We start from the raw sequence: 22,882 nt of genomic DNA, 5'->3' as shown, positions 1-22,882 counted from the left end.
TGGATAACTTAGAGGTATGGTGTTTCCAACAGAAATAGGAATTAGAAAAAGGGTGAATACAGATTAAGAGCTATTTATCAATGAATCTTCTGTGTTGTGTGAATTCTGGTTTTACAGAGTCCAGACTTCTAGAATTTTATACCAAATTAATTACAATTTTGTTAAGTCATTACTTGTTAATTTGTTAAGGTAATCTGTTAAGTCAATATTAAAATAACTTAAAAGATGAGAACAGCAACAACAACAGCAAATGACATAATTTCTAATGCTACTTGTTAACTCTGTATTCTTCCAGCTGCCCAGTGTGCAACCCAGAAGAGAAAAATTCATGTTTCTTTGAAGTATCAAATTATCCCACCCTTAAGCAAAAGCTATGGATAGGATAAATATCCTCTGAGATTGTGTCAGGTCAGGTTATGGGTTGGTGATAGAAGCTGAGAATGAATGAATGTTAAAGACAGGTTCAAAATTTCATTTGCCCAGGGTCTTGTCCAGATCTAACAGAGTCACACTGCTCTGTTGTAGATGAAGCTTGCCATCATACAATATATGTGGCAAGTAAGCTTATTGAAGTTTGGTCTGTATCCATAAAGATAGATTTTCTAAGGGATCCACCCTTGTTTCATTCCTCAGCAACAAAAGATGTAATTGACAGAATTAAAAAAGTTAGCAGTTACTGATTTTCTTTGAAAATATATCTTTTGGGAAACAAAAGATGGGCAAGACTGTTGCTTTTGTTTAAAATATCTGTTCAAATGGTGATGATGAAGGTATTCATCCAGTCATATCAGCTAACAAATTTTATTTTCTTTTAAAGATGGCTCTTCAAGAGTGTGCAAAGAGCATATTGAGAAATCTTGGTGATCTAAAGCTAAAAAGATGATATTAATTTAACCTTAGAATGCCTTGTTCAAGTTAACTTCTTTATCACTTCAACTAACAAAAACAGGAGCTTTTTTGGGATCAACAAATCAATAGATTTAGAATCTGCCTTCTAAATATTTTTGTTGTGGCAATATAAAGCATTTAAAATCCAGAAACAAAATAAATAACCTGGAAAAAAAATAAAATATCTGTTGATAAATGCTGACCTTCAATAAATGGTCTTCCTAAAACTACAAAAAAAAAGAAAGAAAGAAAACAGAGGGTTGAATTTGGGAGGAAAATATAAGTTCTCTTTTGGACATGTATCAGTTTGAGGTTCTTATGAGGCATGGGGAAAACCCTGTAGACGCTTCATAATATGAGACTACAACTCAAGAGAGTGACTACACAAATCTGGGAGTCATCTTTGTAGAGATTCGAGCTAATTAGGTCATTGGGAATGTAGAGGGAAAAGAAACCTTAGGGCTTTTGGGGTATACTTTTAGTTATAGGCACAATATGTATAATGATCCAGTAAAGGAGCCTGAAAAGGAGGACTCTGATATACTGGAAGAGAACCAAAAGCAAATAGTGTTCAGAAATCCAAAAAAGAGATATTTTAGAGTATCTAAGTTTTAAATGCTATAGGGAGGTCAGGAAGAATGAGGATTGATAATGGCCATTTCCTAGTCACTAAAGCTTGTAATCTCAGCCATTTCCCTCTCCTTCATCCTTATTGTCCATATCCAATTAGTTACCAAGTTTTATTATTTATATTCACATCATCTCTGGCATTTCTCCATCTTTTCTCTCCACTTAACACAGCCACTATTCTAGTTCTGGTACTCATCACCTTTTGCTAATTGGTAATTCCCTACCTTCATATTGGTCTCTGCTTGCAGTCTTTCCTCCCCAGTCTACTTTTCATAACTGCCAGAAGAATTATCTTAATCATTCTATCAGTTAATCTGGCATCATCCAGCCCTTTGCTGGATTCTGGAAATATAAAGGTACTGTAGAAGAGTCTCTGCTCTTAAGAAATTTAGGTTTAATAGAGGAAATAGCATGCTTAGGCATATACATACATATATAGATATATATCCAGCTTTGACCTGTCTTCAAATTTACATACAATACTGATAAACTTCTCAGCACAACCAGATTTTGACATAATTTTCCATAAACCCTCAAAGACCTTGGTCAGACCTGTATATATGTTGTATACAGACCTCTGTTCTGTTTCTGGCATTTTTCCTGGAGTTCTCAGGCAGCAAATACCATATTGAGTATTCCTCAACCCTTTCTGAAGCCATGCTGGTTCCCAGGGAAGCGACCATCTTCCAGGTGAAGGATCAACCTATTGAAAAGGACTCTGGCAAGAATCTTAGCAGCAATGACTAAAAGAAATACTCCTGTGATTGTAACAGGACAGTCTATTCCCTTTACCTTAATAAAGTTGGGTGATGAAGACATCCTGGGGGGATAACCTTTTCATGCCATATAACTTAGAAAATTTCAGTCAGTTTTTGGATGAGTAGTGGACCCCCCCCCCCAACCTTGTATATCTCAGCTGAAATAGAATTAGCACCAGATACTTTGCCACTTTGAAAGGAACTTCAGCTAGGGACTGATTGACCTCAACTTGAGATAATTAGTCAATGACTTCTACAATAATTGATGATAGTCTGTTAAGAACACTATGGAAGTGTTCAGCCCATCCCTCTAGTATTATGTCCCTATTGTTAATTAATGTGAATCCATCAGCACTGAGTAATTGAGATACACCATATGTCTTTGGCCCCTAGATAGCTTTTCAGGGCATCATAAAAGCATTTTGATTTGTTACTGTCTGCATAAAATTGAATTTCGTCTGCCTTCCTCCTGAGCTGAGTCCTACATCTTCATTTGGACTTTACTTTTGATGGAATTAAATGCTGCCTTCTTAGAAATGCATGAGCTATCCTACTGGTAAACTGTAGATTTCTTGTTTTTCATTTAACTGCTTCTATATTTCCCCATCATTTTCATCATGAGCATATTGCTCATGTGCTTTACACCAGATCTCTGAAAGCTTCCCACTCTTTCTGCTCCATTGTTGACAATTGTGTGTTCGCTCAGTTTTCCCCTCCAAGTTAGCAACAAATGGTTCCTGCTCAGAGAGACACTCTAATCTCTTGACATTAATTCTTCTAGTAGACATTTTGCCTTGGACTGTTTAGCTTAGAGAGGATGAGTCTGTGATTAGTCCAGTACTCTGTACCACACATTGTCTTTGTTGCTCTCACATCTTATCTATCTCTTCTCCTTACAGTCACATAGTCTAATAGATGCCAGTGTTGCTACAGGAGTGTATCCAGGAAGTTTTATTGTGTTTAGGTTGAGGTCATGAGATTTAGGTTGAGGTCATGAGATGCTCAAGTCTTCAGTAGAAAATGACTATTGCTGTTGCTTTTTCCAGCTCCTTTCCTCTTGAGATTTTCCAGTCACCTATAGAGTAAAACAAGGTTGTATCCTTGCTCTCGTACTTTTTAGCATGATGTTTTCAGCCATGATATCAAATACTTGACTGAGGATGAACATGGCCTCAAGGTCAGCTACTGCACTGATGGCAAATCCTTCAACATGAAAAGGATACAAGCCAAAACTAAATTGAAGGGAGTGTTTGGTGCATGATCATCAGTTTGCAGATGCCTGTGCACTCAATGCAGCTTCTGAAGCAGAAATGCAACAAAGTATGGATAGATTGTCTGCTGCTTGTGCTAATTTTGCTCTAACAGTTAACACCAAGAAAACACAGGTGCTCATTCAGCTAGCACCATACTATCCATCTGTGGGACCATTTGATTACAGCAAGTGGAGAAGCTTTGAGTACTGTGGACAGATTCATTTACCATGGCAGTGTCCTTTCGAAGGAGGTACACACATTGACAATGAAGTTGACACAGGTATTGCCAGAGATAGCTCAGTATTTGGGAGCCTCTGAAAGTAAGTCTGGGAGAGAAAAGGTATTAGATTGACTACAAACTGAAGGTCTCCAGAGCTGTTGTGCTGACCTCATTGCTGTGAAACCTGGACAGTCTACCAGTGACATGTCAGGAAACTGAATCATTTCCATTTAAATTGTCTGAGGAAGATTCTCAAGATCACCTGGCAGGAGAAGATACCAGACACTGAGGTTTTTTTTTTTCTTGAGCTAAACTGCTTAGCATTCGAAGTTTACTACAGAGAGTGCAACTATGATGGGCTAGACATGATGTTAGAATACCAGGCATATACTTGCCAAAAGGATTATTTTATGGTGAACTCACACAGGGCAAGTGCTCACAGAGGGATCAGAAGAAGTGATATTGGGACACCCTGAAGGCTTCATTGAAGAACTTTAGAAATGATTGTCTAGCATGGGAGACACTGGCACAGGACATATGTAAGTTTAGAGTAACCCAGTTGTTGACGTGGACTATTTGTGCTTCATCTCTGATAGATCATTCCAAGCTCTTATTGGTCTGATCAGCCACAGTCGGATACACTAATTTGTCCCAAACATAGTGATGTCATTTTGGTCTTTTTTGATAATGAAGGACAAGAACCAAGCAACCATATACATACACACATACATATGTTCACATACAGACATAGACACATACATATGCATGTGTGTACACACGCATGAATATGAATATATATATATACAAATTATAAAGGTAACCTTGGAGGTCTGACCATGCCAGTAAACCTTTAGTGCATTTGCCCTTAGGATAAAACACAAACTACTCATACTGCCATTTAAAGCCATTACATAAGTTGTGTCAACTTAGAATCTACTATTTAATGAACTTTATTTTCTATATATACATCAATGTATCTGCATTTGTGTGTCATCCTTTCCCCTCTCCTTTATTCTCCACTCCCCACCTCCCAACTCCCCATATTCCATGTCTGGAATAAAGGGAAGAATTCCTTCTCATCCAAAATCTGTATTATTCTTCAAATTTTTTTGAGTGCTACCTCTTTCTGTGGTCTTCCCTAATGTAATATGAGTAAGATTTGAGATTCCAAGGTGTGGTATAAAGAGGGCCAGTATACCACAAATCAGCATTGCAAGAGATGAACTTCAACAGAGCAAAAGCAATTCTTATCTGAGTCTAGTTAAGGTGAAGCAAAGATAGGGAGTAAGTGAGACATCTGAACCTAGTATAGAGATCAAGGTTTGAGGACTGATTAATGCTGATAGAACTCCTGTGGAATTGATGGCAGATTGATACTAAGACTCTCATGCAAGTTGAAAAAGATTCTCAGATTTTATTTCTCAGATCTTTTTTTTGGTAGGGTGACATAGAATTTGAAAGGGGACATTTCTGGAGTCTTTACACCAGACCTATTTCCCTCCCCCTGGTGTTTTTTCCTTCCTTAATTTTTCTTGGACTAAACATATTTGTATACTAATTTCCCAAAAATAGAATGTAAACTTCCTGAAGTACTGGGGCAAGTTTCATTGTTATCTTTGTTTCTTCAGTATTTGAAAGAGTGCCTTGCTCACAGTTATTAAAGGGACAGAAAAATATCCCTGCCCTCATAGATTTTATGGAGGAGGTGGATAGGAGGCAGTATTAGGATGGTTACATAAAAGTATAATCTGCTAGACTGAGGAGAGTATTATAGGATAGTTGGAGGAAGGAGAGAATACTTTGAAGATAGAGGTAAAGATTTATGGTGGAGATGAAGAGAATCATTTCCACTGGAAGAGAAGAGTAGGAAAGTGCACTACCATATGTTGGAATGGGGGATGAAGGCCTTTGGCACAGAGTTGGAAGATGGAAGTGAGTTTAAAATTCATTTTGAACTATATTAGTATATGTAAAGAAGAGTAAAATGGAAAGCAAGATAATGGAAGATCTTACATTAAGGAGTACACAAGGAACAAGTTGGTAGTGTGTTTTAGTGAACCTGAAAATTTCTTACATTGTCCAGGAACTATATTTTTCCTTCTAGATCATAAAGTGACAGTGCTTTGTTGATAAAGTACCTTTCCTTCCAACAGAATATTTTAAAAATAGAATTCCATTTCTAAATATCTACTGTATCAGATGTAGGGGTAAAAATTTTAATGTTCATTTTAAGACAAAAAGATAAAAGAGATTTTAAGAGATAAAAGAATTGGATGAGAATCATCTAGAATGAGACTCGTTTTGCATCCAATCTCCTAATATTGGGCTTTGTAACCTTTTGGCTGTTTGAATTGTAATAATACTGACAGTCTCTTAAATGGAATATTTGCCTTCAGTCTTTCCATTCTACTCTTTTTTTTTTTTTTTTTTTAGGTTTTTTTGCAAGGCAGATGGGGTTAAAGTGGCTTGCCTAAGGCCACACAGCTAGGTAATTATTAAGTGTCTGAGACCGGATTTGAACCCAGGTACTCCTGACTCCAGGGCCGGTGCTTTATCCACTGTGCCACCTAGCCACCCCATTCTACTCCATTCTTCAAAAATCATTTAAGATTACCTATTGCTGTAGAATACCTAAATAGCTTCTCTGACTTTTGAAATTCTTCCTATCAATTCTCTGCTCAGGTACTTCATCCTGAACAACTCAAGTCATAAAGGATCTGTTCTCCCTAAAATTTTCTTAGAATATTTACCTGCATAATTCTTTTTTTTTTTCCCTTTGACCTTCTTCTTAGTATATGCATTAGCATAAGGCTTATCCAAAATGTCCTTCCCTTTACCTTCCATGCAGAGGTTGGTATCTTTTCATTGTTATAGTGAACTTTACACCAGATCTAGCATAGTGCCCAGTCCAGAACCTGATAATTTATTTTAACCAAAGAAATTTTTATTTAAATACTTGCTATGAAACAGTCCTAGTTCTTTTTTTTTCTTCAAGGCATTAGGGTTAAGTGGCTTGTGCAAGGCCACACAGCTCGGTAATTATTATTAAGTATCTGAGGCAGGATTTAAACTCAGGTACTCCTGACTCCAGGGCCGGTGCTCTATCCACTTGTGCCACCTAGCTGCCCCGAAACAGCCCTAGTTCTCAAAAAGCTTGTCATAATATTAATTTATTTAGTCTTTGATAAAATTGTTAAATTTGTTTTATTTCTAGGTTTAGAATCTAAATTTTGGATCTGTTTTATCATTCAGTTTATTTTTTTGGCCATTTTTTTGTTAAGATTTTCAGATAATTCTTTTTTTAAAAATCAATTTATTTTTGAATTTTACAATTTTTCCCCAAATCTCTCTTCCCTCCCCCAACCCCCACAGAAGACAGTCTGTGTTTGCATTGTTTCCATGCTATACATTGTTCTAAACTGAATGTTGAGAGAGAAGTCATCTTCATAAGAACAAAATAAATAAAATATAAGAGATAGCAAGATTACATAAGATAATGTTTTTGTTTTTGTTTTTGTTTTTTGATTAAAGGTAATTGTCTTTGGTCTTTGTTCAAACTCCACAATTCTTTCTCTGGATATAGAAGGTATTCTCCATTGCCGATAACCCAAAATTGTCCCTGATTGTTGCACTTATAAAATGAGCAAGTCCATTAAGGTTGATCATCAATCCCATGTTGCTGTTATGATGTACAGTGATGTTCTGGTTCTGCTCATCTCGTTCAGCATCAGTTCATGCAACTCCCTCGAGGTTTCTCTGAATTCCCATCTTGGTTTCTAATAGAACAATAGTGTTCCATAATGTACATATATCACAATTTGTTAAACCATTCCCCACTTGATGGACATTCACTCAATTTCCAATTCTTGGCTACCATAAATAGAGCTGCTATGAATATTTTTGTACAAGTGATGTTTTTACCCTTTTTCATGATCAGATAATTCTTTTTGATAGATTTTTGTTTTATACTGATGTTTGATTAGTTAAGGAAACTAGAAAAACTTACTACTAAGAAGTATTTTATAGAACTTTAAAACTTTTAGGGATCTTGGAGATCCTAAGTTTTTTTATTCTGTGAAAAAACAAATTCAGAGTATGTTTAGTGGCAGAACTGGAACTAGGGCCCAGGTCTCCTTTCTCCCAGACCTTTAATTAATTGACCATACCTTTTTTTTAAATCAGGATTCATTACAACATCTCTTGTTGCCTGTACCTTCAGGAGAATTCGAGATTTCAGGCTTCAGGCGTCAAAGAAGAAGCCACCACTTTGCAAGGGTAAATATTTTTTCAATCTTTCATATTAAAAGTTTGGGGGAAAAAAAGATTTCCATGTTAGCATATATTCACAATCAATCAATCTCTCCCCCATGTTCCCCCAACCCCTGTTGCTTTATTATGGTTTAGGCTCAGAGCATAGTCTGTGTATGTTATTCTTTCCAATCTTTTCCTTTTCTTTTTAGTTTTTCTCTGTTGATTTCAGAAAGAAAGTGATCATTCAACTAACACATGAACAGCAAAAGATCCTGAACCATGAGATTAAACCTCTCCAGGTGGTGAAAATTATGGCTTTTGCAGGTTAGAGAATTTGTTTTCCACTCTTCCCTCTTTCCCTCTATCTCCAATCCTCCTAAGCCTTCCCATGTCAAGGTATGTAGTAATTCATATAGTTTGTGTTTTCTCTTTTGTGTGGAAGGCAGAGATCTGTGTGAATGGATTTATAATCCACCATATAGCCCCTATTATTGTTGGGGGCGGGGGAGGTCAGTGTTTAAGACCTATCTTCTATTTCTTTCCCTTTCACCTTCTATTTCTAGTCCAAATGACTTTTGTCAAATTAGTACTGATTTGGATCTGAGTCTTCTAATGAATTAACAAGTTATTTACTTTTCTAATCTTGCATTTTCAGTTCCTTGTTGCCTGCCCATTTGGGAATTTGCTCTCTGCTCTACCTGGATATATTCCTTTCTAAACTCTACCTGTTAGAATCCCTTTAAATAGTTATCTCTAATCAGAGTTTCTCTTCAAAGCCTTCCTTATCTTTCATAGTTGTTAAGTTCTCTCCTTGCTTAAACAATTTATATTTATTTGTATATATGTTTTAATCCCCAATACGTTGTAAACTTTATTTAGGGTTCTGTGAGATCCAGCTTTTAGCCAGTAGTTACATTTTCAGGGTGAGTATTTACACTGTGGATATTGGCAAAATTCAATGTATTGTTGATTGTCTAGACTTAAAGTGATGAAGTTAATTTTTTAGCAATTTATTCAGTTTCATATTTTCCCTTTTGTTTATATTAGATTTATCCAAAATTGAGAGAGGCATTGAAGACTCTTGTCACTACTATGTGTCTTCTTGTGGCTCAGATAATATTTCTTTTTTATGAATTTGCTAAGACATTCCAAATATAAAAGTTTATTATAGATCTTTGCATATTATCTGTGGTTCCTTTCAGCATAAGTTTTCTTTTTTTTTAATTTTAACATTTTATTTGTTTTCCAATTATTTACAATAGTAATATCTACCTATCAGTTTTTGTAAGGTGTTGAATTTTACAATTTTTACCCCACCCTCACTTCCCTCCCCTCCCCCACAGAAGGCTGTCTGGCAGCCTCTACATTGTTTCCATGCTATACATTGATGTAAATTGAATGTGTTATAAAAGTAAACATAAGAGTAAACATAAACCCCCCCTCCCCCAAGAAGAAAAACTTCAAGAATAGTGAGAGAGAAAAAAAAAATTGTACTTCAGTCTGTGTTCAGATTTCAATGTCTCTGTCTCTGGGGTAAGTTGCTTTCTTTATCATAAGTCCACCAGAGAAGTTGCTTCAATATTTGTCCCACAGTTGCTATTACTAGCTGCACCTCCACTCTATTCCTCCTCACTCTCATTTATTCTATTCTCTCTCTCTCCTTTCATCCTGGCCCTGTCCAAAAGTGTATTGAATCTGAGTACCCTCTCCCTTGATCTTCCCTCTCTTCTATGACCTATTCCCTGCCTTCCCTTCCCCCATTCCCCCTTATCCTGTCCCTTCTTATTTTTCTCTAGGGTAAGGTAGATTTCCTCACCCTATTAAGTGTGTACGTTATTTCCTCTCTGAGCCATTTCTGATGAGAATGAAGGCTCACTTATTCCCCCTTGCCTTCCCCCTTTCCACTCCATTGAAAAAGCTTTTTCTTGACTTTTATGTGAAAATTTCTTAGCTTCTTCTTCATCTCCTTTCCCTTCCTCCCAGTACTTTCCTTTATCACCCATTGACTCCATCTTTTTACTATATTTTATGCCATTATATTCCACTCCTTCCTATGTCCTGTCTATATATGCTCCTTCCAACAGCTCTTATAAATGAGACAGTTCATAAGAGTTATCAATATCTTCTTCCCATGCAGGAATACAAACAGTTCAATATCATTAAGTTCCTCATAGTTAGTCCCTCTCTTCTACTCCCTCTATGGTTCACCAGAGTCCTGTACTTGGAGTTCAAACTTTCTGTTCAGCTCTGGTCATCTCAGTAGGAAAGTTTGAAAGCTCATCTTTTCCCCTGAAAGAGGATGTTCAGTGTTGCTGGATAGTTGATTCTCAGTTGTAAACAAGATCTTTTGCCTTCTGAAATATCATATTCTAATCCCCACAAGTCCTTAATGTAGATCCTGCCAGATCCTGTGTAATCCTGACTATGGAGCCTCGGTAGTTGAATTGTTTGTTTCTAGCAGCTTTTGGAATTTTCTCTTTGATTTGAGAGTTTTGGAATTTGGCTATAATATGCCTGGAAGTTTTTCTTTTGGGATCCCTTTCAGGAGGTGACTGGTGAATTCTCTCGATTTCTATTTTACCCTCAGCTTATAGGGTCTCAGGGCAATTTTGCTGTATTATTTCTTGAAAAATGAAGTCTTCTTGAAAAATGAAGTCTAGGCTCTTCTCCTGATTGTGGCTTTCAGATAGCCCAATAATTTTTAAATTATTTCTTCTGGTTCTGTTTTCGAGGTCGGTTTTTTTTTCCAATGAGATATTTCACATTTTCTTCTAATTTTTGACTTTTTTGGAAGAGTTTTATTTCTTACTGATTTCTTGCAAAGTCATCAGCTTCCTTTGGTTCCATTCTGCATTTGAAGGAGTTACTTTCTTCAGAGAGCTTTTTTTTTTTGTTAAGAAACCAATGTTTATTTTCCATCAGCATTTTTCCAACACTATTAGAGCATCTGGGTAAAACTTAGGCCTACTCTGTGTTAGTTCCTACCCATTCAGTGGCCTGAGCAGTAGGAGCTGCAGACCAGTCCTCAGTAGCCGGCTGAGCACTCCAATCTTCGGTAGGGAACTGCTGAATGGGCACAGATTGGCACCTGGACGCCCTCAGACCAATCAAACACCTCTGGCTGAGCAACAGTGAATTCTGGGGCATGTGCAGTCCATTTATCCTGAAATTCCTCCTTTGTCACTGCCTTCTCAGCTGCAGCTTGCTCTTCCTTTTCAATCTCCTCTGTATCTCTGTAGAAGTAAAGATCAGGCATGACCTCCCATGGGTGCTCATGGGAGATGGTACCATGCATCCACAACTTCTTGGGCCAGCATCCACATCAGACCCACTGAGTGAGCTCCCTTGTTACATGGAATGCCAATATCCACATAGTGAAGTGGGGAGTCTGTGTTGCACAGTGCAATGGTTGGAAGGTTAACATATGATGCTTCAGTCAAAGGCTGATGATCTGCATGAGGATCAGTGACCACCAAGAGGCGAGGCTCCCTGAAAGCTTCCTGGATCTGGTTAGTGAAGGTGCCCGGGGTGAAGCTCCAGCAATAGGTGTGGCGCCAGTGGCAGCAGCAAATTTCAGAACAGCTCTCTGGCCAGTGTTCCTGGATGAGATGACACTAACATCAGCTGGATTGTCAGTGACAACAATGGCATGAGCTGCCAGCAAAAGCTTTTCCCAAGTTCTCTTCAAATTAATGATATAGATGCCATCACTCTTCCTTTTGTAGATATACTGTTGCATCTGGAAGTCCAAATTGGTGCCACCCAAATGGGTGCCTGCAGCGAGGAATTTCAGGACATCCTCCTCCTTCATCTGCAAGACATCTAGGGCTCTGGACATTGTGAAAGTTTCCCTTGAAAGTTATGATGGAAACCATGAACAACGCCGTGTGGACCCCTCTTCTGGGCAGCATGGAAAAGCCAGAGAGCTTTTTTATCTCCTTTTCCAGCTGGCCAATTCTGCTTTTAAAGGCATTCTTCTCCTCATTTGCCTTTTGCTTTGCTTTTTTTTCCATTAGGACTAAACTGGTTTTTAACATATTATTTTCTTTAGTATTTTTTTGTATATCTTTCACCAAGCTTTTGATTTGGTTTTCATGATTTCTCTGCATTGCTCTCATTTCTCCTCCCAATTTTTCCTCTACCTCCTTTAATTGCTTTTCAACGTCTTTTTTGAACACATCCATAGTCTGAGCCCATTTTCTATTTCTCTTGGAGGTTTTGGATATGGAAGCTTCTATTTCGTCATCATCTTGAGAATGTGTTTTCATCTTCCATAGGACTGAAGTAATTCTCCATGGTCAGATTCTTCTTTTTCTGTTGTTTTCTCATTTCCTCAGTCCAAGACTAATTTACAGCACTTCCAAGGTTTGGGTTTTTTTGGGGGTCAGCCTACTGGGACCTTTATTCCTTCAAGGTCTTAAGCTCTCTTGTCTGTACTTTGATATGTAAATGTCCCCTCCCCCACACTTCCCTCTGCTCTGGGGCTATAAGGAGGATCCTGCTATCTTAGTATGGAAGCCCAAACTGCAACCTGGATCTGAATGTAGGCTCCCAGCAGAGTCCTGCTGCAAGGGAGAGCAGAGAAATCTCTGCAGACTTCCCTTACAGCCTCTGGGGGTGCAGGCTGCTTTCTCCCAATTCTCGCTGCAGATTGGCCAGTGCTCTTCACTCCACACTCATTCTGGTGTAGCAGAGTTCTCACTCTCCCTTCAAGCTGTTGCTGGTGATCTCTGGGCTGGGTTGGGCTGTGCTGCACTGGGACTGCGGCTTTTTTCCAACCCCCAGTCCTAGTGAAACACACCTTTCCCGCAGAACTTCTAAGTTATCTTGAACTGGGAAAATGTATCACTCAGTCTTTCTGTGGGTTCTGCCCCTCTAATTTTGGCTAGAGACATCATTTGTTTGTTTTTTGGAGTTTGTGGGGGAAGGAGTTCCCAGGAAATGGTGCCTTCATGTTGCCATCTTGACTCTGTCCCCCATAATAGTTTTCTTGTCTATTCCTTTTTATTCTTTTGAATATTGGTTTTTGCTTTATCAAATGGTAAGATTTCTATCTTTTTTGCATAGTCTTACTTGTTTGACTTATTGAATAGTCAACTTTTTTCTATCCCTTCAGTTTTATTTTGTCTTTGTCTTTGTTTTTTAAATGATTTTCTTATAAGCAACAGGTTTTTGTAGGATTTTGTTTTCTTCTGCAGTCTGCTTTTTCATTTTATTAGATTTTTTAATCCATTCATATTTCCTCAGTCTATCTCTAATATATTTTTCTCCTAAGGTATTTTTTTCCTTCTGCTGTAAACACAGTACTATATTTAAACACAGTACTATATCTCTCCTTTTCCTTTTTAGTATTACATATTGGTTTTTCTTTCCTGCTTTTATTTATTTATATAATTCTTCCTCCTCCCTTTTTTTTCAGTCAAGTAGATTTCCCCTTCCCCCCTCCTCCTTTTCTATTCATTTGTGGGGGGGGTTACCAAAAAATTTTTTCTTAACTCTTCATTATCTATCTTCTTTTTCCATCTACTCTGACTTCTCATCCTCTGAGTCATGACCCTATCTGATCCCTCTATTTTTCTGTATTTCTCATGTAATAAAAATTGACAAAGTATCAATTCTAGACTCTCATCTCTAAGCGTTTTTGCCATTGCCACGTAGAGCTAGGCCCCATGGATTCCCCTTTTTCATTATGCCTCACCCCTAGAATAGTGCCAATTATTGCAGGTTCAGAAATGATACTCCCCTATGATAGGGTTCTTCTCCTCCCCCCATCACATGATTATGCAGACAACCACTGATCTCTACCCTCCCCTGGCTACTTTTTTTTTTTTTAACTCCCATTTGCCTAAAAATCTTCTCTTTAGGACTGTGCTTTTCCATTGGCCCAGGTGCCAAGTTGTCCAAAGGAGTTCCAGCTCCCCACTTCTGAGCTGGTAAAGGTGGACTTTTGAAATATCCTCCCAGAACACCCCTTTTCCTTTCGCTACCATTTTTTTTAGCCTATAAGGGCATTCATTATGGAACCGTCTCCCACCATAACAAGAGCTCCTTTCTTTCCTTCCCACTTTCTATTTTTTCTTTTGTCTTCCTCATCTACTTTCCTGACAGTTCTCCTTCTGAGACCTGTCTGAGAGGGAAAAGTTTTTCCCTCTAATTTCACCCCAGCATATTAAATGTTTCTGTTTATCCCCTTATTTCACTCCTCCTTCTCCCTCATGAACTGTCCCATGTTGTATTGTAGTCTGACAAAAAGCATTGATTGAACAATAGGAAGGTTATCACCAGATTCTATTTATGGTTCCCTATGCCCACCTCTATATATTTTTCTTCCACTAGACTTATGCCTTCACCTATTTCCTGTATACATTTAGAAAGAAGTTTATTTCCTAGTTTTACTAGGATTATAGTTTTGAGAAACATTATAGTTTGACATTTTCCCCCATGTTGATCAAAGATGATGTCATTATGTTGACTATAGATCAACCAAAGGGGTATAGAAAGAAAAAATAAATGAGGGGAAATATTGGAGGGAGAGAGGTAGCATTTGTTGGAGACATAGGGTTGCTAGAAGAATGGAAAGGTAATAAACAAGGTCTGGAAGGAAAGAAAGGAGCTCTTATTATGGTGGGAGACGGTTCCATAATGAATGCCCTTATAGGCTAAAAAAATGGTAGCGAAAGGAAAAGGGGTGTTCTGGGAGGATATTTCAAAAGTCTACTTTTACCAGCTCAGAAGTGGGGAGCTGGAACTCCTTTGGACAACTTGGCACCTGGGCCAATGGAAAAGCACAGTCCTAAAGAGAAGATTTTTAGGCAAATGGGGGCAGGAGGCATAAGGATGAACCACATATTTATAGAGTCAAGGGGAAAGTTATAAAGATGAAAATTAAACGATTAAATAACTTGTACAAATAAGAAAAGCAAGAGGAAAAGAATAACATAAAATTCTGGTCTATTCTTTCTTCTGGAGAAATCTCATGCCCTTCTGTATCTTGAGACTTTGTCAAGGACCAGGCTTTTCCAAATACATTCAGCTATCTTCCTTTCTGGTAAAAGAAATATCTCAATGGAAAATTTTATTGGGGTAGAACTTATGATTTTGGAACCTCTTTGCCTTTGCCTTGCCAATTATCACACATGACCTTGGTTACAAATAGAAAATTTTGAGAATCAAACTAGTTTTATTTTTGACACTATTTATTTTAATCATTCATTCCCCCCCATTTGGAGAATTTTTTTTTTAGTTTTTTTTTTTGTTGCAAGGCATTGGGGTTAAGTGGCTTGCCCAAGGCCACATAGCTAGGTAATTATTAAGTGTTTGAGGCCGGATTTGAACTCGGGTACTCCTGATTCCAGGGCCGGTGCTCTATCCACTGCACCACCTAGCCGCCCCTTGAGAATGATATTCTACTTAATAAAATAAAAATGGGGATTCCACTGAAAGTAAGTTCTTTAAAGATTTGCTAAATTAATTTGAGCTTGTAACATATACATTTAATCATCACTTTAGAACAGAGTATCCAATAAGTGATTTACAAATAAGACAGTTTTAACTTTTGCTAATATTTGAAAATGAATAAAAAATTCTTAACTGAAAATATTTTTGTGCTTTAAAATATTTTAAAATACACTACAGAAACATGGCCGACACCAGATGCCAATGCTGCATGCTAGCCTAACTGGGTTTTAGAACATGGCATAAATTCCTATACTTGATTTTAATATTCATCAGTTGACAAGATAATAGAAATTTGCCATAAAGACCAGGAACATAAGAAAAGGAAAATTCCTTTATTTATTTAAAAGTCTGTTTCCTGGCAGTGGTCATGTGAATGGCCACATGTCTTAAACCAAACTTTAGGTCTGCCAAGTAAGACATTTCCAAATGTCACATTTGGGAAACTGAGTCAGAAGAGTTCAACCTTGTAATGTGCTAAACAGTTGTTCCCCTAACCTTTCACAGTTGTGCATGTCCAAAACCCCATAGGTTTACTGGCATCAGTGGAGCTTTGACAGAGTAGCATTTCCTTTGCCGATCATACCTGGAGTCAGACAGAATAATATCAGTTCATCAGTTCCATTAGATCTTAAATAGCTCACAAGGATCAAACATTGCTTATAATCTCACTTTGTCCCAACAGGAGAGTATCATAAATTATTTTATCCATGTTGCATAGATGATTTGGGATAGGAGAAATCAAAGATTTGGGATGTACATATATATATTTGGGATGTTATATATATATAAAGTAATCTCAAGTTGCATATGGAAACATTCCATAAAAAGTTTTATTATTGTGTTCAGTTGCTATTATCATGTTCAAATGAAACATCAGTGTGCCATTGCTTCTAGATTTCCTTTGAAAACAATTAGAACTGCAATTGATTCTTAAATAATTTACATATATTTCTGCAGATGTTCTAAATTTTAGAAAAAACAAATAACATACTCAAAGGTAATATCACAGAAATGAAAGAGAAAAAATGTGATAAAATATTTTAATGTTTAAGTATAGTAATATATATGTTGAAAAAATTGTCTTGAATAACATGTTTGATTAGCATAAAATTATTAATACCTTATTTTAAGATACAAAGCTATTATTAAAAAATTCCCCTTTGGGTCAAAGGGGTACATAGTGCCACCTGCAGATCAGAAGAGAAAGGACTACAGAAAAAAACATTCTTCAGGGGGTGGGAAAAGAAGCTCTTTCAAATATTTCTCATTTGACCAGGGGTCCCAATTTCTACCATTTGATGAAAAATGATGACACATTTTGACACCTTTTTTTACCACAATTGTAGCACATTTTTGGGCCTCAGCTAACCTTACTCATATTCCATCCAGGATAAGGGCAAGTAGCCAGTACCCCCAACAGCAAACAAAAGGACATTTGATTAGACTGCCATTGTGTGAGGGAAGGGCACTAAAGATGCCATACTGGGGGCAGTCTGAGACTTTTTTCCATAACCAAGCAGCATGAGATTGAATGCTTTGCTCTGTATTCAGGCTCCATACTTTTTTCCTGCATGTAGATAGCATTTTTCTTTAACAAGTCTCTCAGGAGACTTGTCTTTGAGCACCGAACTTGCTGAAAGGAGTTGCATCCATGAGAGTTGCTCATCTTTTTTTTTTTTTAATTTTAGAAAGCTTTTGTTTATTTTGAGTTTTGCAATTTCCCCCCCAATCTTGCTTCCCTCTCCCCACCCCCCACAGAAGGCAGTCTGTTGGTCTTTATACTGTTTTCATGGTATACATTGATCTAAGTTGAATGTGATGAGAGAGAAATCATATCCGTAAGGAAGAAACATAAAGTATGAGATATAGAAGAATTACATAATAAGACAAAATTTCTTTTTAAATTAAAGGTAATTGTCTTTGGTCTTTGTTCAAACTGCACAGTTCTTTCTCAGGATACAGATGGCAGTCTCCATTGTAGATATCCCAAAAGTGTACCTGATTGTTGCCCTGTTGGTATGAGCAAGTACATCAAGGTTGATCACCATTCCCATGTTGCTGTTAGGTTGTACAATGTTTTTCTGGTTCTGCTCATCTCACTCAGCATCAGTTCATGCAAATCTTTCCAGGCTTCCCTGAATTACCATCCCTCCTGATTTCTTATAGAACAATAGTGTTCCATCACATACATATACCACAGTCTGTCAAGCCATTCTCCAATTGAGGGACATTCCCTCGGTTTCCATTTCTTTGCCACCACAGAGCTGCTATGAATATTTTTGTACAAGTGATTTTTTTACCCTTTTTCATAATCTCGTCAGGGTTTAGGCCCACTAGTGGTATTGCTGGGTCAAAGGTTATGCAAATGTTTTTTGCCTTTTGGACATAATTCAGAATTGCTCTTTAGAATGGTTGGATGAGTTCAGAGCTCCACCAACAATGCATTAGTGTCCCAGATTTCCCACAACCCTTCCAACAATGATCATTGGCCTTTCTGGTCATATTGGCCAGTCTGAGAGGTGTGAGTTTGGAACCTTTGTTTCTGACAAAAGGACTCAACTCTAAAATATAGAGAATTGAGTCAAATTTAAAAAAAAAGACAAGCCATTAAGTCTGATTTTTATTTGTGTGAAAAGTGTTCTGTAATTGTTTGCAAAAAGTTTCTGAGTCTGCCTTGACAGGTAGACTCCCAGGTATTTTAAGCTGTTTGATGTTACTTTGAATGGAATTTCTCTTTTTAGCTCTTTCTGCTGCATCTTGCTATTCATCAGAGTTGCCCTCCGTATAATGTTGCTTGTAAAGTGTACAGTATTTTTCTGGTTCTGTGCACCTCTCAGCATCAGTTCTTGCAAGTCTTTCCAGGCTTTTCTGAAGTTCGACTGCCATGATTTCTTACAGAACTTCATCATATTCTTGCACCACAATTTGTTCAGCCATTCCCCAATTGATGGGCATCCCTTCAGTTTCCCATTCTTTGCTACACAAAAAAACTGCTGTAAATATTTTTTAATGTGAATCTTTTCCCCTTTTTTATGATCTCTTTGAGATATAGAACTAATTGTGGTATTGTTGGATCAATCAAAGGATATGCACAGTTTTATTGCCCTTTTTATTTTTGCAAGGCAATGGGGTTAAGTGGCTTGCCCAAGACCACATGGCTAGGTAATTATTAAGTGTCTGAGGCCGGATTTGAACCCAGGTACTCCTGACTCCAGGGCTGGTGCTTTATCCACTGTGCCACCTAGCCGCCCCTATTGCCCTTTGAATATAGTTCCAAATTACTCTCCAGCATGGTTGAATCAGTTTGCAACTCCACCAACAGTATATTGGTGTCCCAGTTTTCCCCATATCTCCTCTAGCTTCTATCATTTTAACCAATCTGATAGGTGTGAGGAGGTACCTCAGAGTTGTTTTTAATTTGCACTTTCCTAATCACTGATTTAGAGTAGTTTTTCATGTGACTGTATATAGCTTTGATTTAATCTGAAAACTTCCTTTGACCATTTATTAATTGGAGAATGACTTATATTCTTGTAAGTTTGACTCAGTTCTCTATATTTTAGAAATGAGTCTTTTTTTTCAGAAACGCTAGCTGTAAATTTATTTTCCAGTTTTCTGCATTCCTTCTAATCTTGGTTGCACTGATTTTATTTGTGTAAAACCTTTTAAATTTAATGTCAAAAATTACCCATTTTGCAATTTATAGTGTTTTTTATCTCGTTTTGTCACAAATTTTTCCCCCCTTCATAGATCTGACATAGATTCTTCCTTGTTCTTCTTGTTGGCTTATGGTATCACCGTTTGTTTAAATCTTGTACCCATTTTGATCTTCTTGTGATTTATAGGGTACACCCTTTTCTTCTTTAAGGTATATTTATTTTAGATAAAGTCTTTTCAGTTCCATATCCTACTGAGTGTTCAGGATCAATAGTCTAATGTTTCTGTTTTAGAAAATTTGATTTCTAGCAGAGTCAGCAATCCTTGTTTCATATTTATACTAATTCAAATTTATACTAATTTATACTCCATTCAAATCTAGCAATATAACAGTTACTAGTGATAGTCTCAGAACCCTTGTGTGAGTAGGGCACTTTCTCTCAGTTTTCTAGAAATGGAAAAAATGCTTAGCAAAAACTATTATTTGTTGGTAATGGAAGGGTTAGATTTAGTGGGGCTGTAGAGGTTAGATTAGGATTGTAGTAGTCCTATTTATTTCCTAATGTGGATTGGTTTGTGTAATTTGATCTAATAAAGGAAACATTAGTTAACAGACTGTTGAAAAAAGGAAGAAAAGGCATTAGGGGATAAAAGACTTAAGAAGACACATCTGTTAAGGTCATCATAAAGAAGTAACACAAACCATAATACTACCTGGACCCATATTTGAATAACATACTCCATTTTTAAGACTACCAGAACTCTTAGGTCCTGGTGAACAACCTACATAACATTCAGGACAAACACATGGCAATCATATCAGTAATGAAGTAGAAATGGGGGCATGAAGAAATGTTGACTGTCTTTCTGAATTGTAAATCAAAATTCAACAAAGTATGATTTCTGGTATAACCAACAGAATAAAGAGAAACCACACATATGCCTTTATTTTCCTCCTCCTATAGTGCTGTTATTGTAATGTGCATTTATTGTGGTGTAGTATAACAAAATTAGTAGAATATAAAGTGCATCATGCATCAGAATATGGCATAGATTTTACATGTGAACAGTGAATCCTAGAATCTCTCTCCAGCCTTGTTGGCAGTTGAAATACATCAGTAGAACTTGAAATGGCCCTTCCTAAGCAGGTCCATTTTTGGAATTTATATGGACTTCATCACCTGTGCCATATATCTGTTGTACTGCTTCTTTGTCATAGAGTTTTCTCTCTCTATGTTGCAGTTCTTGTATATATGATAAAACAGAAATATCTCCTCCTAGCAGTGATGTATACAATTGGAGAAAAGGTTTTGCTTTCATGGGAGGATATCTAAAAAGCATTTCATAAGATGGTACATGTAATTCCTTCTTGGCCTACTTTATAGGTGAACAAGGCAAAGCAAAGAACATCAGGCCACTTAATATGGGTTTCTGAGCACCATATAACAATAAGAGATTTTAACTCTTTGTTCATGCTCTCAACTTGACCCGAATTCTGGGGGAAGGGGGTGGTAAGATATATAGAATTTTGAAGGGATTTCCACAGTAGAATAGATTTGAGAAAGAAGAGCATTTGTAAAATGAGTAGGGGGATCATATCTAATTATTATTGATTTAAGAAGTATTTTGGCCTCAAAGGCAATGGTGACTTTTAGAGCCAGGAAATTCTTCTAACCAATGGGTTGGTCAACAGTTAAAGACAAATTTAATAATAACTTGCTTTTAGGTATGTTAATAAAATCAATCTGTAATTGTTCAAAATGGATATAAACCCAAAAAACTATTTCTAAAAGCATGCTGGTAAAAAGATAGAGAAGTGAAGTAATATCTGGAGCAGCCCATCCCCTCTTAATTATGTCTACAATTCCTCGTGTGCCACAATAGCCTTCCTCATGTACAAAAAAGACAAACTAGTGATAGAAACTCTGGGGAAACGAGTGCCTTGCCATCCTCAATCATCCCAATCCCAGAGGTCACTCCCACCTCCCACTCCTTCATTCATGAATAAAAAGTGTTAAAAGCTTATTGTAGTCAGGGAGTCTTATGACAGGTTTTTGTTTTTATTTCCTTTAAAAATTTTATTTATTTATTTACTCTGGAGGTAATTTTTTTTCTTTAAGATTTTATTTATTTTGAGTTTTACAATTTTTCTCCTAATCTTCCCGCCCCCCCCAAGGCAGTCTGTTAGTCTTTACAGTGTTTCCATAATATACATTGGTTGAAGTTGAATGTGATGAGAGAAATCATATCCTTAAGGGAGAAAAAATAAAATATAAGAGATAGCAGAATTACATAGTAAAACAACATTTTTTTTTCTAAATTAAAGGTAATAATAGTCTTTGGTCTTTGTTCAGACTTAATGATTTTTTTTCCTGGATACAGATGGTATTCTCAATCACAGATACCCCAAAATTGTAGGACAGGTTTTTTTGGGAGCAATAAGAGCAGTAAGATGTATGGGTTTTAATTGTAGAGTTTAAGCACTATGTTCTTAATACTATGACAGGTTTTGTAATCTCACCAAATCAAAAAAAGCTGGTGTCTGTAATATCTTGAAGCTCACTCTTGGTAAAGACTGCTGCTGAAAAGCCTGTATTTGTTTAGAAGAAATAGAGGGAGGAGTAATTAGGTGGTGAAATGGATAGAGCACTGGCCTTGGAATCGGGAGGCCCTGAATTCACATCCGTTCTCAGACACTTAATAATTACCTAGCTGACTTTGGGCAAGTCAGTTAACCCTATTGCCTTGCAAAAGTGAATACTGAGAGTGACTACTACCAGAGAGTATGAAACCTGCATATTTCACCAGCATTACTGTATCTTATATTTGAAGATTTTATGAACACATAAATTAATTTGAAACTGACTATCTTCCTAGGAAATCTCTGGTGTAGGAGAGGCAAAGGGGAGGTTCTTTACATTAAGTTGGGTCAAAGTGGAACCTTTTTTCTTTTTTTTTCCTTTAGTTTTTTGTAAGGCCATGGTCACAAAGCTAGGTAATTAGTGTCTGGGGTTGGATTTGAACTCAGGACCTCCTGACTCCAGTACCTCCCGATTCCAAGGCCAGTGCTCTGTCCATTTCACCACCTAATTACTCCTCCCTCTATTTTCTCTAAACAAATACAGGTTTTTCAGCAGCAGTCTATACCAAGAGTGAGCTTCAAGATATTACAGACACCAGCTTTATTCATTGTGCCACCTCGCTGCCCCTAAAGTGGAACCTTTTAAAGTAATGGAAGCTAGATTTTGTTGAACAGCTGGAAAATAAGATTGGCTTTGGAGTTCAAGTCTACTTTGTATTCTCACAGGTGAAAAGAAACCGGTATGGGGAAGTTGGGAAGGTGGAGATACTAAAGAAGTTGGAACATAAATATGTAAATAGATGGCCTCACAAGGAATAGAAGACAGAATAATCATCAGGGTTAGGTACTATTGGATGTATATGTTTACGTACATGTATGTGTATACATAATTAGCCAAATGATATAGTTTTGCCTTCTGGGCCTAATTTTGGTTTCTTTATGGGTAGAATGAAAATGTTAGAAAGGGATTATTATAATGATATTATAATCCCTTTTCCCCCTAAGAGAATCAATAATAGAGGTGATTCTTTCCATTGCTTTTCAAAATAAAAAGGGTATTGAGGTAGTAATTGTAATTGGAACAGTGAATTTTAAAAGTTCTACATTAGAAGTTGAATTAGCCCCCAAAAAGTCAGAAATATCTGGTGGAAGTCTATTTTGAGTAGCAGGAGACGAGTCTGTTATA

General features: G+C 37.0%; 1 protein-coding gene across 6 annotated transcripts in view; it reads left to right on the top strand.

Moving 5' to 3' along the window:
* FBH1 (F-box DNA helicase 1) overlaps positions 1–22,882 on the top strand; it is a 121,648-nt gene that overhangs the window by 45,026 nt on the left and 53,740 nt on the right. For all 6 annotated transcript variants that reach the window (XM_074194900.1, XM_074194899.1, XM_074194901.1 and 3 more), the window contains 2 exons: positions 7,932–8,024; positions 8,230–8,324. In XM_074194900.1, coding sequence (XP_074051001.1) covers positions 7,932–8,024; positions 8,230–8,324 — 188 coding nt within the window. The remainder of the gene's footprint in view (positions 1–7,931; positions 8,025–8,229; positions 8,325–22,882) is intronic.

This window comes from Macrotis lagotis, chromosome 7, assembly GCF_037893015.1.
Source record: "Macrotis lagotis isolate mMagLag1 chromosome 7, bilby.v1.9.chrom.fasta, whole genome shotgun sequence".
NCBI lineage: Eukaryota > Metazoa > Chordata > Mammalia > Peramelemorphia > Peramelidae > Macrotis > Macrotis lagotis.
The sequence above is the reverse complement of the archived record's forward strand: the minus strand, read 5'-3'. Positions and strand labels throughout refer to the sequence as shown.